Source organism: Poecilia mexicana, unplaced genomic scaffold, assembly GCF_051168715.1.
Source record: "Poecilia mexicana isolate PSO_F unplaced genomic scaffold, ASM5116871v1 scaffold_8, whole genome shotgun sequence".
Classification (NCBI taxonomy): Eukaryota; Metazoa; Chordata; class Actinopteri; order Cyprinodontiformes; family Poeciliidae; genus Poecilia; species Poecilia mexicana.
In genome coordinates, this window is record NW_028263377.1 from 4,570,539 (window position 1) to 4,587,107 (window position 16,569).

General features: G+C 40.5%; 1 protein-coding gene across 2 annotated transcripts in view; it reads left to right on the top strand.

Annotated features, from left to right (window-relative positions):
* Nucleotides 1-16,049, top strand: part of LOC106911422 (thyroid hormone receptor alpha) — an 87,756-nt gene extending 71,707 nt beyond the window's left edge. Inside the window, exons 5-10 of one of the 2 annotated variants that reach the window (XM_088008073.1) lie at nt 1,710-1,810; nt 5,358-5,505; nt 5,996-6,201; nt 8,759-8,905; nt 9,585-9,843; nt 9,937-16,049. In XM_088008073.1, the coding sequence (XP_087864199.1) occupies nt 1,710-1,810; nt 5,358-5,505; nt 5,996-6,201; nt 8,759-8,905; nt 9,585-9,843; nt 9,937-10,187 (1,112 nt within the window). In that variant the 3' untranslated portion in view covers nt 10,188-16,049. Of the gene's footprint in view, nt 1-1,688; nt 1,811-5,357; nt 5,506-5,995; nt 6,202-8,758; nt 8,906-9,584; nt 9,844-9,936 lie in introns of both variants that reach the window. The other variant, XM_088008072.1, reaches the window with a different exon arrangement.
* Nucleotides 16,050-16,569: the final 520 nt, after the last annotated feature.

Below are 16,569 nucleotides of genomic sequence, written 5' to 3' on the forward strand. Positions count from 1 at the left end.
AGATTAAAAGTGAATTTGGTCTCCCTAGGACAGACTTTTATAGATACTTACAACTCAGAACCTTTGTGACGACACACAACAATTGGACTAAACTTCATGAGCCTACACCTATAGAAAATTTCCTAATGGACATACAAAGGGGAAAGGGGAATAAAAAAGTAATTAGTAAAATATATGACCTGTTTTTATCTATGAATATGCACAATTCCACAAACATTAAGCAGAAATGGGAGACTGAATTGCAGGAGTCAATAGCAGGGGACACATGGGAAGAAATATGTACTGAAGCACAATTAACAACGAATTCTAATACATGGAGAGAATTCAAATGGAAAGTAATAGTCCGGTTTTTCAGAACGCCAGCAATAACTAGTAATATGGGCCCAACACAACCCAGCTCATGCTGGAGAAATTGCGGGACGCAGAATGCAAATCATACGCATATCTTTTGGTCCTGTCCCAAACTAAGTGTGTTCTGGGAGGAGATTTTTGAAGCTCTCAAAGTAATTTTCAGGAGAGATGTTCCAAAAAAACCCCTGGTGGCAGTTTTGGGAGAAATACCTGATGGAATAGACAGGAAGGGTGATCAATATCTTCTAAATATCTTGCTTACGGCAGCTTTGAAATGCATAACTATCAGGTGGCTGAAGCCAGGGCCTCCTACATATAACACATGGATACAAAAAGTCTGGGACATTTATTTGATGGAAGAAATCACATATTCCCTAAGGCTTCAAAAAACAGTTTTTAATATAAGGTGGAGCCCTGTCATACCATTATTAATTCAGTGACACCTTAACAGGATTGCCTTTTTGCATTCACTGTGTATTTTGAGTCTTTTAAAATATCATTGTGGTTAGCAATGTGTGGATCATCTTACCTCAGAGGGGATTTAATTGTATGTTTTGTTTATTTTATTTTGCTGCTATCTTTTTATTTCACTCTGTTGTTGTGTATTCATTATTACATTTGTTAGAACATTTGCAGTCTCATTTTCTTTTGTCAAGTTATAATGTTGAAGATATTTGTCAATAAGAGACAGAAAAATTTAAATGTGGGAATGTGTTGTTGCTAAAAATAAATAAAAATAAAGTTTAAAAAAAAAAAAAAAATGATACCAGCAGTTACAGAGTTACAAATAGCCTCTTTTGACCCAAGAACCCTGTGTAGGTGGTTTCACTGTGTGTCCTAAGGTTGTTGGTGGCGTTTATCCTTTTCAAGCAGTGTCTCACTGTGTGGAAATGAATACTAAAGTCTCTCTGCCACAATAGATCTGTAGAGGTTACACAATCCAAGGAGCAGATCGCCTTAGATCATTTAAGGCAGAGCTTAGGGGATCAAAGGAGAACAGGAAAACATTTATGAGAGAAAAGATTGAGAGCAAAAGAATATTTCAGGAATCCTTGAAGCCTGAACCTCCTGAGCTTGCATGACAACGGCCCCCTGTGGAGAAACAATGCCATTCTTGTGTATGTTCAACCCTGCATCACAGTCTCTTGGGGCCCCTGTGTACAGGTGCTTCAGAGGCCCCTGTGATAACGCTCAGCTCCCTCCCTCCTCCTCTCCCTCCCATCCTCATCCTCAATCTCACTCCTCACCATCCACCCGTTCCTCCCTCGTTTGCACTATTTGTCACCCCGTCCTGTCTCACTCTTCATTCTCCTCTTCCTCCTCCTCCTCTCCTATAGCTCTTAGCGTCTCTGTTCCAGGATACATCCCCAGCTACCTGGAGAAGGATGAGCCGTGCGTGGTGTGTGGGGACAAGGCCACCGGCTACCACTACCGCTGCATAACCTGCGAAGGCTGCAAGGTACGCCGCTGGAGTTCAGGGCTGGACCACAACTGCTGCACAGCTCACATGTCATGTTACAGCCACACATTTTAAATATTGATACTTTGTTAAATAGAAAATAACTAAGTAGTGTTTTGTTTTTTGCTCTTTTTTTTTAAATGGGGGAAAAAAATGGTGTGTTGTTTTGGAAATTAAAAATGAGGACAAATGGGCCACGCGTTCAGGCCCCCTAAATCAATAATCTGTCTCTGCCAGCATTACATTTTCCAGACTTACTACTGATTCTCAATCGGATTTATGTCTGGACTTTGACTGGGTCAGTCAAGCACTCAAATTTGTTTCGATCTAAGTGGCGCTGCAACTTACGATTATTTTAATAATGGATTATTCTGCCGATTTATTCTGATGATTAATTGATTAATCAGAAAAGAATTGCCACATTCTGCAAATTTTCAGTTTGAGCCTTTTTAAACAGTATTAGAAATGCATCAAAAATGAAAATAAATAAAAAATAATTCAATTCCTTTTTTAATAAAATATACATTTTAGTACTTAAAATGCAATAACAGCATTCCTTTAGTGAAAAGATGCATCTGCAGCTAAAGCAGAATCAGAAGAATTTATTGTCATTGTCAGAAAGACAACGAAATTGCAGTTTCAGTTACAACCATCCATTACACAACAACACGGGGGTGGGGGGTCTGGACGTGGGAATAGAACAGACTAACCAAACACTTTTTTATCTGGTATGCAAAATGTATATTATATTTTTTGTACATATTTTGGATTTATTGAGCTGTTCTGAGTGTGTTGTGCTTTTAGAAACTGGACTTTTTTGAGTCTCTATATTCCAGTTAACGATGAATCTATTCCTAAATGAGTTGATCATTTCAATAATTGAATTATTAGATTACAAGTTAAGACCTGGATCTAACCATTCTGTTGGAGCTCATCTGAATGTTTAGTTGAATCTGTCTTGGCTTCCTTCCTGGATTTCTCTGTATTTATCTTCAGTAATCCTCTCATCAACTCTTCCCTGCTATAAAAAATGAGATCACCACAACATAATACTGCCACCACCTTGTTTCATGTTCACGGTGATATTCAACCCAGTTCATGTCAGCTGATCAAATTCTAAAATGTTTAATTTGAATTTAAAATGCACTGTAATGCCTTTAGTAGTTATTTGTTCTAACTCTTACATGTGAATAAAACCTTTTTGAAATTTCATGTAAAAGATAAACTGACCTAGTAAAGAGTGCTGATTGGGAGTGTGTGGAGTTTCTACAACTCAGTTATTTAACAAATTTAAAAGACTCGTTTCCACTTTTGTCACATTCCAGCCAGACGTCTGTAGTTCTCCGTCCAGGTGTTAGCTCATGGATTTCTTGACTTTAACCGTAACGGTTTTTTCAAACTCCTTTCTTTTAACTCCTTGTATTCTGCCTATGAGATCAGGCTACAGTAAGCTAGCATACCTCAGGTCAAACAGTCTTTACTTTCTTGTGAGAGCTTATGTAAGACGTCCACTTATGTTATTGCTTGATAACTTGATCACTCCACTGTTCTTGGAATCCACAGACACCATGTGATGAGATCAAGGAGCAAAAAGAACGCTTAAGTGATAAATTAAATGTTCTGGTTGAGGGGTCAGGTTAGATTATTGAAACTGAATCTTAAATCCTCTGAACCAGGTTCTTTGACCAAACTGGAGATTTTTGACGATGGTAACGGAGCAGTGAGGATTCAGTCCTGCTTTAAAGTCAATGTCATGAAAGATAGTAGGGGAAATTGCATCATTGTGACACAATAGATTGTTTCGTACGGAAAATAATTTCAAGCGATTTCAGCAAAAGGCGGTGACATTTAGTCAGATGTCGTTCATCAGACATATTCTTACCGATATGCGTATAATGATCCATCCAACTCAAGAGACCAGGTGATACAAAGCATTATGGGGACACCTAAGACTTCCAAACTTTTTATTTTCACAAAATAACTTTCACTAATTGATAAACATAGTTTAAAAACTTTGCCATCTTCTTAGGTTGAAATACCTAATACATTGTCTCTGTTTATTGCTTGTCTAATTCATAGATGGCCTTAATGCCCAATTCTTAAATTGAGGCATTTAAGAAACATTAAAATGCCTCAATTTGTGGTTTGTTTGTTTGTTTTTTTCACAAACAACATAAAGGTATTTAAAGACTCTGTTCAGTGTCGAATTATCCAGCTCAGGTTTGAACTGGAGAAAGTAGAATAAACAGCAGATTATGAAATAGCCCTTTAAATGTTGTGCCACTGGTGGAATTTATTGATTTTTGCTTAGCCTAAAGAAAGCCGATAGAGAAGCGAAAACAAACAGCAAATAGCCCGAGGTCAGGAGTTGAACCAGGACAGCTACGTAGAGGACAATAGCCTCCTCACATGGGGCGCCAAGCGGCACAAAGCCACAACTCAGATCCTAACTTTACCTTTGTTAGCTCCTGTAGGCCAATTTTAGATCCCGTCTGCCACTCTGTCTACATTTTATTTTTCTACCATGTGCCGTAAATGATGCCAGATAAACAGGCTTGCTCAATGCTATGGTCAGCCAACTGGTAAAACAGATGTTTCTGTTAGCCTTTTGCTAGCCTGGTTAAAAACCATCCATTTATTCTGCGCTTTGCTTCGTACAGAGGGTCTGGACTTCCAGCTATTGAGAAACAATCGTTTGCTGGAGGCGTGGACTCTGATTTTTGAATTTTTTTTTTTTTTTTTTTTTAAGAATTTGTCTTGGGAGTAGTTGCCTTTATTTGACAGTAGTCTGGCAGGAAGGGGACGAAGAAATCCAGGAAAGGAACTGTAGCCTCCATATGCGTGGCGTCTGCTCTAGCCATTGCGCCACCCCACTCCTTGACTCTGTGAGTTTTAAACACATCAGTTAGTGATTTTACCCAATCACTAACTTTTGGCTGGGCATCAGCCGAATGAAGCTGAGTGGAAATTGCGTATGATGTAAACTACCTTTTAGTGAGTAGGGCCACGACAGCTAAACGTCTGAAACATACCTATTGCTCCAACTTTAATTTCTCAATATTTGGAAGTGTGTCCAACACGGACTGAACTTTGCTCATTTCCTTGACACTGCAATGCTAAAACAACATAGAAAATTAACGTCACTGTTCACAACTCCTTCTGTTTGCTGAATGACTTGATTGAAATCCAGCTGGAGAAATTGAACTCAGTGGGAGAAATTCCAGACAGAGCAAAGATGAGAAGTGAGCGAAATGGGCCAGGGTAATTCTCTGCAGGGAATTTAAAAACTACTTCCTTTTATACTTCAAAATAAGAGACTCAAACATAGCTACAAATGTGTGTAATGCTATAAGCATTCATTTTTAAAATGAAGTTTTTCCAGTAGGAGCTTATTCTTATTTTCTCAGTCAAAATCATATGCTAACAACAGCAATGCGCTTTGGGAGATATGTCATTAAATATTGTGACATCTCTGACTAGCCCCTTTATAAAACATTTTGTAGAGTGATAGGGTGCTTACTGTCTCTCATTCTGTCCCTCCTTATAGGGTTTCTTCCGCAGGACAATCCAGAAAAATCTCCATCCTTCTTACACCTGTAAATATGAAGGCTGCTGCATCATTGACAAGATCACACGCAATCAGTGCCAGCTGTGCAGATTCAAGAAGTGCATCTCTGTGGGCATGGCCATGGACTGTGAGTCATCCTAAACCTCTGACTTAGTAAAATTGAAGGCATATATTGATGTAGTAGTTAGCTGCTAGATACAACACAGAGCAGCTAACTAGTTGCCACTCCAAGCTGCTAGCTAACTACCACACTGTGCAGCTATGAGCAGCTAGCTAGCTACCAAACCGAGCTGCTGGCTAACTACCACACTGAGCTACTAGCTAGGTACTACACTGAGCAGCTAGCTCACTGAGTAGCTAGCTAATCACCATACTGAGCTGCTATCAAGCTACCACACCGAGCAACTAGCTAGCTACCTCACAGTTAGCTATCTACCTCACCAAGCAGCTAGGTTGCGGTCCTTTTGGTCCTGTTGATAAGATAATTTCAGAATACTTTGTAAAACTTTATAAAAAGCCAAACTCAGAACTTATTGAATTTTTACCATGTGCTCAAGTCTGCATCTCTCTATATATGAAACCACCAACCCATTAACTCCACCCATTCTGTCTCCCAGTGGTGCTGGATGAGAGCAAGCGCGTGGCCAAGCGGCGCCTCATCGAAGAGAACCGAGAGCGGAGGAAGAGGGAAGAGATGGTGCGGACGCTGCAGATCAGGCCGGAGCCAGACAGCGCAGAGTGGGAGCTGATCAGGATGGTGACTGAGGCGCACCGGCACACCAACGCCCAGGGCTCCTCCTGGAAACAGAAGCGCAAATTTCTGGTAATTTGTAACTTTGAAGAGAAACAGTTTATTTCTAGGGCCACCACATGTGGTGAAAGCTGCACAAATCTGTAAAGTTTTCACTTTCCAACAACAATTTAAGCGGATTGTGCAAATAAGAGAGCTTAGATGAATTACAGAAATTTAAGCCCATTTTTAAAATTCACTTAATTATTGGTAGTGTTTTACCAAATCAAAGGAGGTAAGAAACTTCTGCTCAAGAACCGAGAACACAACACTTAAGTGGTTTAAGTGTTTAAACCACTTAAGTGTAGTTTAAACAACACTTTAATAGAATTCCAAATTCTTAAGGTAATAATTGCCTTCTTTAATATTCACATAAACTCTATACATACACAATGACAGAACAATTGTTGACAGAAACTAAATTTTTAGTTAAATTCTTGACATAGTGTCAGAATTTTTACCAAATTTAAGCAGCTAAATGTATTAGTAAACCATTATTACACAGTGCAAACTAACATGCTTTATCATAATTTTAAAACTTTCCAAAGGTCCTTTTTATTGTACCAAAATAGTAAAGTGAAAGACTAATCTTCAGGAAAAGGTTCCACTGATTAAAACCCAGTTATAAAATTTTGAATAATGATTGTGGTAATCAATGGATACCTTCATACACTGGGTTTAGAAAATGATGGTTACCGAGCAACCATTTAATACAGAAGCAAGCAGTTTTACACTTGAATACATTTGTGTGCAGCGATTTAAAAAGGGGAAGGACATTCAAGTCTGAAGAAAACACTGTGTGGGAAAAGCAGGCGCAGCACAATGGCTGCTGCTGCTTCACAACCTCAATGCTGCTTCACTTCAGAACGACCCTGATCTGTGCAAACAAAACTTTGGAACAAAAAGTCCTTATTGAATATGTTTGAATTTTCAAAACAGTGCATGCATGAGTTTTTATGTTTTCACCAAAAAAGATTTTTTTTTTTTTAATAATTCATTGTCTAAAGCAATTCAGCAGTTTAAATGAGGAGTTAGTATTTAAAATGTCCTTTTTAAAGGTCCAACCAAGGACTTTTATAATTTGTACAGATTTGTGAAATATATTTTGACTAGAAACCCTTTGTGCAAAACAGTTGCATTGTTTTTAACATGTAACGTTGTCCTTGATTAAGTAAACTTAAATAAATGCCGTACATATATAATTTACTACAGCTTTATCGCCTTACTTTGTAGAACCAGGTGATTACTAAACTATGTCTTCAGTGACTCTAAAAGTCCATGATTATACATGTAAAAGTTACATCAACAATTACCGTATTTTCCGCACTATAAGGCGCACCGGATTATAAGGCGCACCTTCAATGAATGGCCTATTTTAGGACTTTTTTCATACATTAGGCGCACCGCATTATAAGGCGCATAGAATAGACGCTTCATACTCTATTATTACACATCCACATTAATAAAGAAATGGTCCCCGAGTACTTTATATAGTAGGCTGGCCCAGTCGTTGTTTCACTCACGGTGTTGGTGTTGCGATATTATGCCCAACTGCTTTCTGGGTAACACAGACCAACCGACACGCTGCCGCTGCAGTCTCTGTCTCTCTTCCCCTGCCCCTCCCCCCCTTTAAATGTATTATCAAACTTTATTAACAAACCAGTGTTCTGACAACTATCCCAGCATGCACCGCGCACTACTTCTTCTACGGGGAAAAAGAAGTTGGCGGCTGCTTACTGTAGTGGACCAACTACGTAAGCAGCCTACTGCATGTCTGTGTAAACATGACGTCTTTCATTTCGATCTGAGTTAATTAGCGTAGCATTTCTGCCGGATTTTCACAACATATCAGCCACGACAATGGACAGGGGAACCAACAAGTTCATGTCATCTTTTTTGGACGACATCAAGGTGTTTGAGCCACTGGATGCCTCCAACATTGTGCGCGTCACAGCTAAAAGCTACCGATAGATGAGGAAAACAGCAGATCCTCACACCCTCAGCATAAATATAGCTGTGGACAAGATCACTGATGCCTATTGTTCTTGCAAGGCTGGGTAAGTCGGCATTCATGGTTTTGATGGTCCACAATGTACATTAGCATATGTTTACTACTGTAGCTTGTGTTTGTGAGACGGTCACGCACGTGGTAGCTGCACTGTGACCTAAAATGGGCATTAGCCAATGAAACGCGGCCCCTGTGGTAAGGTCCGTTGCTGGACCTGTTGTGGCTCAATATTGGTCCATATATAAGGCGCACCGGATTATAAGGCGCACTGTCGGCTTTTGAGGAAATTGAAGGTTTTTAGGTGCGTCTTATAGTGCGGAAAATACGGTACGTGTTGAAATATGTTGTGTGTTTTTTTTGTGTGCAAATGACAGATTTTTTTGTTAGTTTATTTAGGAAATTGAGCTTAAATCTGCTTCATTTATTGTCAGTAAATCTCAACATATGTACTATACACTCGTACATCCTGTGTGGGTTTTACATCCACAACTTTCTGAGCAGACAAAGCGCATTTTAGTCCAAGGTTTTCTCTTCTTTCTCCTGCCTCATTGACTGCTGACCGCGTTATTGTGCTGTTTGCAGGCGGACGACATCGGCCACGGTCAACTGATGCCCACTTCAGACGGAGATAAGGTCGACCTGGAGGTCTTCAGTGAGTTCACCAAGATCATGACCCCTGCCATCACCCGCGTTGTTGACTTTGCCAAGAAACTGCCCATGTTTTCAGAGGTTGGTAGGAAAGGATGCTAAATGTTGTTTTTCATGAAACAGTTTATGATGCAGTCTCTTTCCATCCCGTGCTCGAACCTGTCACTTCAGTTAAATAAACACTGGTTGTGAAATCAGAACTAAACAAGCCAAAGTAGGTATGTCAGTAACAAGAGTTGCATTTATTGCCACCGTAACATGTTATAACAGCCTCACAAAAGTTTTACCTGCAAAGTAAAAGAAGAAAAATTAAGTTTTTCAAATATTTTGCAGATAAAAATCTGAAAACGCAGCCTGTAGTTGTTACTAGCTCCCTTTAGATTGATATCCACAAACCCGACATCATCAGAAGCATTTCACATCGTCGTGAAGTTCTACTCAGAATGTTTCACTTGTGATCCTGTTGCAGTCACTTTCTTAAATCACTTTCTTAAATCTTGCATTATGACTTGATGTGAATTATACAATACAGTACAATGAAATGTACAATTCAACAGGCCTGTCTGTCAGGGCCTAACTAGCAGACTGAGGGCGGGACCAAACACACCATTCCCACAAAAATTCACAAATTTATACCACACTTTTCTGATTTTAGTTCTAACAAAAATTGTTGACCTTGCCTTAACTGTCTTTTTGCAATGTTCTATGAAGGTTTTGTCCTATTAAAAGCAGTAACCCTGAATTCCTGTCCACCTGACAGCTGCCTTGTGAAGACCAGATCATCCTGCTGAAGGGTTGCTGCATGGAGATCATGTCACTGCGCGCCGCCGTGCGCTACGACCCCGAAAGCGAAACGTTGACGCTCAGCGGCGAGATGGCCGTAAAGCGTGAGCACTTGAAAAACGGCGGGCTCGGGGTGGTTTCAGACGCCATATTTGATCTGGGCAAAAGCCTGGCACAGTTCAACTTGGACGACTCCGAGGTGGCACTGATGCAAGCGGTGCTGCTCATGAGCTCAGGTGAGGCAGCATCACCTTTTATAGGAAGAACTACTTGAACTGGCTGCAGTGAACATGTCGTATTACCAGTTCTTCTTTCTGCACTGGCTTCAGATCGGTCGGGGCTGATGAGCATGGAGAAGATCGAGCGGTGCCAGGAGGCCTACCTGCTGGCTTTCGAGCACTACATCAACTACCGTAAGCACAACATTCCCCACTTCTGGCCAAAGCTCTTGATGAAGGTCACAGACCTGCGGATGATCGGCGCCTGCCACGCCAGCCGGTTCCTCCACATGAAGGTCGAGTGTCCAAACGAACTCTTCCCGCCACTCTTCCTGGAAGTCTTCGAGGACCAGGAAGTGTGACATCGCGCCCCGCAGCTTGGGGTTTGGCAGTAAAGGAAGCATCGGCCATGGATGAACATCATAGGAAAAAACTGGATTTTGTTTTCATTTGTGAGAACGTGCCCTGTACATTTTTCTGTTATTTGCCCATTTCTGTCAAACACAAGACTTTGACCTTCTGCCACCAGCAAAATCTCATCAGCATCATGAAACAGGTGTTCTACAGCTGGTAGTTTTTCAAGACTATGCCATAAACGTGCATCTATATGCAAATCCAAATTGCATCTATGAGGAGGGCTGGACTGGTGCCACACCTAATGCAAACTGAGGGGCTTTGCTAGCGGCACACTTTAGTGAAATCTCAAGCACATGTCTTTGAGGGTTTTTTCTTGTCCTTGACCTGACATCTGGCACTTTTGACAATCCCAACAACCATCCCACTGAACTCCCACCTCCCCAACATCTCCAAGAGCAAAAGCTTCCACTTTCAATCCACTGTGGCCCTGAGAGTGTTTGTCAACCTACCTCCGTCACACAAACCTTCACACTGAGAAACACACTCACAGAATGTACGTGCACAAAAAAAACAACACCCCAACACTGTTACCTCATTTCTTGTCAAATGTATTTCTTTATTTATATTTGGTGGGCAGGGAGGAGCCAGATGTAGTTCAGTTAGAGGATATGGAGCCATGCACCCCACAGTTACCCATATGCTACTGGCAACTGCTGAGAGAACATTCAGAGAAAACTTTGTGTAAAACACTAATCTACAAAGCATTATTTGTACTACAAGTCTTATAGCCGAGGACACTACAGCAATCACCGTGCATCACTAGATGTGATGAACATCACAGTGCATTCTGTAAGCACTGAACTGTGAGTATGTATGTAGTCTGATTTGAGTCAGTCTTGGCAAATAAAGCTTTTTGAATAGCGAACATTTGCAAAGTGCAGAAACTCAACCTCGCTGTTCAAAACTCCTTCGCTGATCGGCCCTGTTGTAATTCACCCTGAGAAATCAAAGCCAATGGGAGAAATCCCTAAGTGGAGATGAGAATTCAACGGAGTTGCGTCGGAAGGCAACGGCCAGATGACTGGTGCTCCTTCAGTCTTCTGGGCTTTACTTGCGAAGGTTCTCAAATCATATTTACATATTTTTAGGGTTACAAACAAATTTGTCTATATCTGCATATCCCAATTGGTAAAATTTATGATTTCCAAGCAAATAATCTGAATAAATGTGTAGCCTATTCATCTTAAACTTTTGAGATCTATCTCCTTTATTCTCATTGATGAAATGTTTAAACAATTACAATAACTCCTGGAGAGCTTTGTCTTTTTTTTTCTACACATTTCTATTTGGTAATTACAGCTTATGTGTGACTTTTGTTAGTAATTTTGATAACTTTCTCACTTTGGCTGTTTTTAGTTGATTTTCAAGATTTTATCAAATTTTATTGACACAAATCTCGTTCCATTATTTATGGCATGTTCCAGTAAAGAAAACATGTCACATTAATCTGATCAATATACAATTTTTTCCCTAACTTTAAAACATAGCACAGTGCTTTGATCACATTATTATAATCATTATTATTATTTGTTTTTAGAAGAAGCCAAGAATTTATCAATTTATACATCAAATGCATGGCTTCATAAAGAAGCCATGCATTGATTGTCTGCTGATTTCCAACGTGACTCATTAGCAAATGTTAGCTGTTTCGCTAATATTTCCTGCAGTGTGGCCTTCAGGTCATTATTTATGGCTCTGACCAGATTGCTCGAGCTAATTTATTCCTCCATTTCCAAAAGAACGTTTGTAACAAACATACTTCAGCTGTGCCTGTAAATTTAAAGGCCTTTTAAGTACCGGAGCACTGAATTATTTCACTGAGCAGTTAAAACACAGCTTATCAGTTTAGCATGACTACAGGGCGCCTGTCCATGAGTAGCTGAAATCTGCAAATACTGAAGACTCCCTCTAAAAATGCTAAATATTACCAGTGGGAACGAAATAGGGATGAATTGGTGAATTGGCCCGAAGCTGACTGTGCAGTTGCATAATTTAAAAAAATAATTTAATCTGGAATTGTGCACCATTCAAGTCAAAATGACTTTTTTGATCCTAAAAGAAAATAAATGTTATTTTAACTTGTATTCATTCAAATTCTTCAGAGTTATTGTAGATTGTGATGGTCGCTGGCAGGAAGGATCTCCTGTAGCAGTCTGTATTACAGTAAATTTGAAGAAGCCTCTGACTAAAGACACTCTGTTTATGGAAGACACTCTCATGGCCTAAATTAAAGCACTACCAGCCCCAAATTTAAATCTTGAAAATGACCTAAGCATGTAGCAGTCAGCTAATTTATTTTTTCTTTGGCAGCCAGACATAAGATACTAGACCTTTAATCATCTTTGGAAAACTTCTAGATCAAATCATAGAGGATTGGATCGCTGTTCCCATCAGCTCATTGTAGTTCTAAACTTCAGCCTTTGATCTTGTAGTGTCATTTCTAAGTCGGTGTGTTTACAGAAAGCACTTTTTATTCAGAACATCTAAAAGCTCTTCAGCCATTTCCAGCCTACACAGGGTGTCTGCATGTAGAATACCTCACCCAACTCGTACCTCCTGATTCATTACCTCACAGACACACATTCACTTTTCAGATGTTTTTACTCTTTCTCATTGGCTTTTCTTTGTTCTTTTTATTTATTTATTTATTTTAGCCCTTTCTGATAAGTTGTGGGAAGCAGCCTCTCAGTCTCCATGTGTTCTCATCTTGACCCCCTGACCTGTTTCCTCCCGAGCCCACCTTCCCTGGTAGGGACCTGTAGCACCCCCTCATCTCACCCAACCCCTCTGCCTGTAACTGCCTGAAACCAACAAGACTCTACCTCACCTCTCGTCTCCATGGAGCCGCCCCTCAGAACCCAACACGAGCACATCTGAAACTTAAAACACTAACAGTTATTAGCTGTACGTCCCCACTGTGAACGGATACGTCAACAGCGTCAGTCTGCTGAAGGCGCTGCTCCTCTTTAACGTGCCGTCTGTCACTTTCACCTGGTTTGTTTTTCTAACTGCCCACATGGGACCAAGAGTCGCTCTGAGTTCAGGGTTTTCCTTTCAGAACCAGAACTTGACGGCGGCCTGGTGGGTGAAGGAGTGACGGTAAATAAATGAACTTCGAAGAGACCATGACAGCGTTCTGGCGGGTGGAGCCGTTTCAGCCCGGTCGGGTCAGGACTCTGGTGGGTGACTCAGCAGTTTGGAAAGCACATAATGGACTAAATTCCTCCCCGGAGAAACGAACACCCGGCCTCCAGAAACCTGCAGGGAGAGAAGCTCTGTGAACCACATCTTCAGGTGCCATCCACTACAAAACAAAAAAAAAGAAACACAGACTTATCAGGTTCTGTTTTGCACTAAAACCACGCTGTCTGTATCCTAAACTGCTCTGGACTCTTTTCCTCTCCGTCTCGTCGTCCTGCCGTTTTCATCTTTCACTCCATCTGTTGATTCCGGATGGTGAGGCTCGGGCAGTTAGGGGTCACTACCCACTAGCTGCGTTTCCATTGTAAATGTGCGCAAATCTTTGACGATATTCTGCTGATGTCAGGGAAAAAAAACACAAGTTTGCAATTGATGTGTTTCCATGAAAAAAGGAATTAAATTAAAATCACATGCGAATTAAAACGCGAGAAGTCATTAAAAATCATGTCAGGATGGTTGTAAACAGCTCCATGAGATTTATAGCGCTCATCCGCCGAGATGTTGACATTTTATTCAGACGTTGGGGCGACAAGCCCCGCCTACTTTGGAGCGGCTACATATGCTGCGGTTTGGGGAAAAGAGACCATCATCCTCCTTCCACTTCCTGTCTTCTTCTTTGTCGTTTTTGCCTGTACTGACATCGAGCTGTTGATCACGTGACTTGTGCGATGCTTAGAAAAAGTGTTTCCATCGAAGTTTTGCAGAATACACAAAGTTTGATACCGAAAAATCACAAACCTTTTGTCGAAAAACCTGAGGTTTTTTTTTGTTTGTTTGTTTTGTTGTCGTTCGTTCTGATATATGTTCATGTGCCTCACATGGGTGTATCGTTACACTTCATAGTGCTTGCAGAAATATTCGTACATCTAACTCTTTCACGACTTTGTTGCATTACAACCACAAACATTGATGTATTTCACTGGGATTCCAGGTGACCAGCACCAAGTTTCACATGATGGAGGTGAAAGTTTTACATTTTTTGAAAAATAGGAAATAAGTTGCTCCTATTTGAAAATTTGGGGAAATACCAATATCCAATATTTATATTGCTGTTACAGCTGATATTTATCTATATTATGTGTTTCACTTCTCCTTCAACACCTTGAACAAACCACAGCTGACTTAATCACCAAACTACCCACAATCCTTTGCTGCATCACCATCACTGTCACATGACCAGACAAACATTACACCAGCAATGTCGACCCCTCCCCCTCCAAAGATAAACGGCAACAAGATAGAAATAAATATCGGTTGTTAATATTGGCCCAGCTTCGCTTATCGGTCCAATACATGATTTTTAAAAACGGCCAGTATCTACCGATACCGATTTTAGTGCTGATATATCGTGCATGCCAACTCAAAAACTTACTTTGACACTCCTAAATAGTGTCCAGAACACCAGAATGTGTAATAAAAAAAAAAAAAAGTTTGCTCACACCAGACCAGAAACATGGAGGTGGCAGCATCATACTGTGGGAATACAGACAAAGAAACATTTACAAGAGAAATTATATAGAAAAAGTATTAGCTATGCATTATTACTGCCAGTCTGTTGCTAAACAAACATCCCCACAGCATGATGCTGCTACCACCGTTATTTACCACAGAACCATTTCATTTGTGTTGGTCTGGACAATAAACTCCCAGTAAAGTACATTAGAAGTTTTTGGTTGCAATATGACAACATGGGACAAAATTAAAAAATGAAATGCAGTATGAATGCTTTTGCTGTGGACTATCTGTACTATACATATAAATATCTGTAAATATTTAAAGCTACATATATATATAATATAAATATTTCTATGCACTCAGGCCCATTCAGATGATTTCTCCAGGTGACAGAGTCTGGATGAAAATCAGCAGCATTTCTCTCCGGCTGACATGACGATGCTTGTTGGACTCGTGGCGATTACCAAGTAACCTTCTCAGTCCGCTGACCTTTGAGCTCGCCTGCAGGTCCAGCCAGCTCTCTCCTCTCTATTTTTTTTCTCTTCTTTTTGCTTTTTGCTGAGGTCGAGGGTCAGCGTTCCCCGTCGGTGATGTAGATGTGAGCTGGCAGCGCCTAACGGTCGGCGGAGGAAAACCACACCAGCACTCGTTTATCTGCTCCAGGATCTCTGGAGTTGCTCCGGCTGCTGCAGCTTTAGAAGCCAGCTCCGTTTTTAATTTGACAGAAAAATGATAATTAACTCCAACCCAGGACGACTTTACAACCTTTAAGTCGAAGCCGCAGAATTAATCAGGTGTTTGTTTTTTGTTTTGTTTTTTCACTTTGTAAAGGGAGAATTGTGATTTCTCTCTCTCGTGTTTACAGTCGTCCAAACTGTGAATCGGATGCTAATCTCTGCCACTGCACCAAACCGTAACAGCTGAGGCGTTCTCCTCCTGACTTACCCAGGGGAAACGGCTCTGTCTCTAGCTCCGTCTGTCCTTCTGTCCTCTGTCTCTCTGTCTCTGCCTGTCCTGCACCCAGACGCCCATCCTGCTCCTCGGAGCTCTCATTGGTGGAGGAAAATATGACAATCCCTGCAGGAGTGTGTCTCCATGTGGAATGTAAAATACTGCAATTATGTGATTAAAGACACATTGTGAAATCTTCAGTTTCTTGTCGTTTTACTGGTTTCAACTAATCGATCAATTGAGCGTTTGTTTTTTTACATGTCCTGTCCAGCAGTGTGACACTGAATGGTTTTCTGAATGTGGAGGTGATGTCCAACAGAGTTACTCTCACTAGTGGAGTGTCCAGGCTTTCGCTATGAGGATAAATGTAGGAAACTTTATTAGAAATTGATTTCAGATGTAAAGGAAAGGGGAAAAAAGTGAAATTAGAAAAAGGGAGAAAGGTGGGAACAAGTTTACAGGGAAAGAAGCATAGAGGGAATGCTTAGAAAACTGTAATAAGAAAATAATTTTTTTATGTCTCCTGTGACTCCTCGGAAGTACAACGTTGAGACGAGTCAGTATCAAAAGAAGTCTGCCTCTAGACCTGCAGAAAGAGGGAAAAGAAACAGAAAAACCACAGCAACAAACAGCATGCATGTAAAAATAATAATTATAAAATCACTGAACTGTACACGGTACAAGTTAATACAAAATGTGTTTAGTAGAAAAAAATCCTTT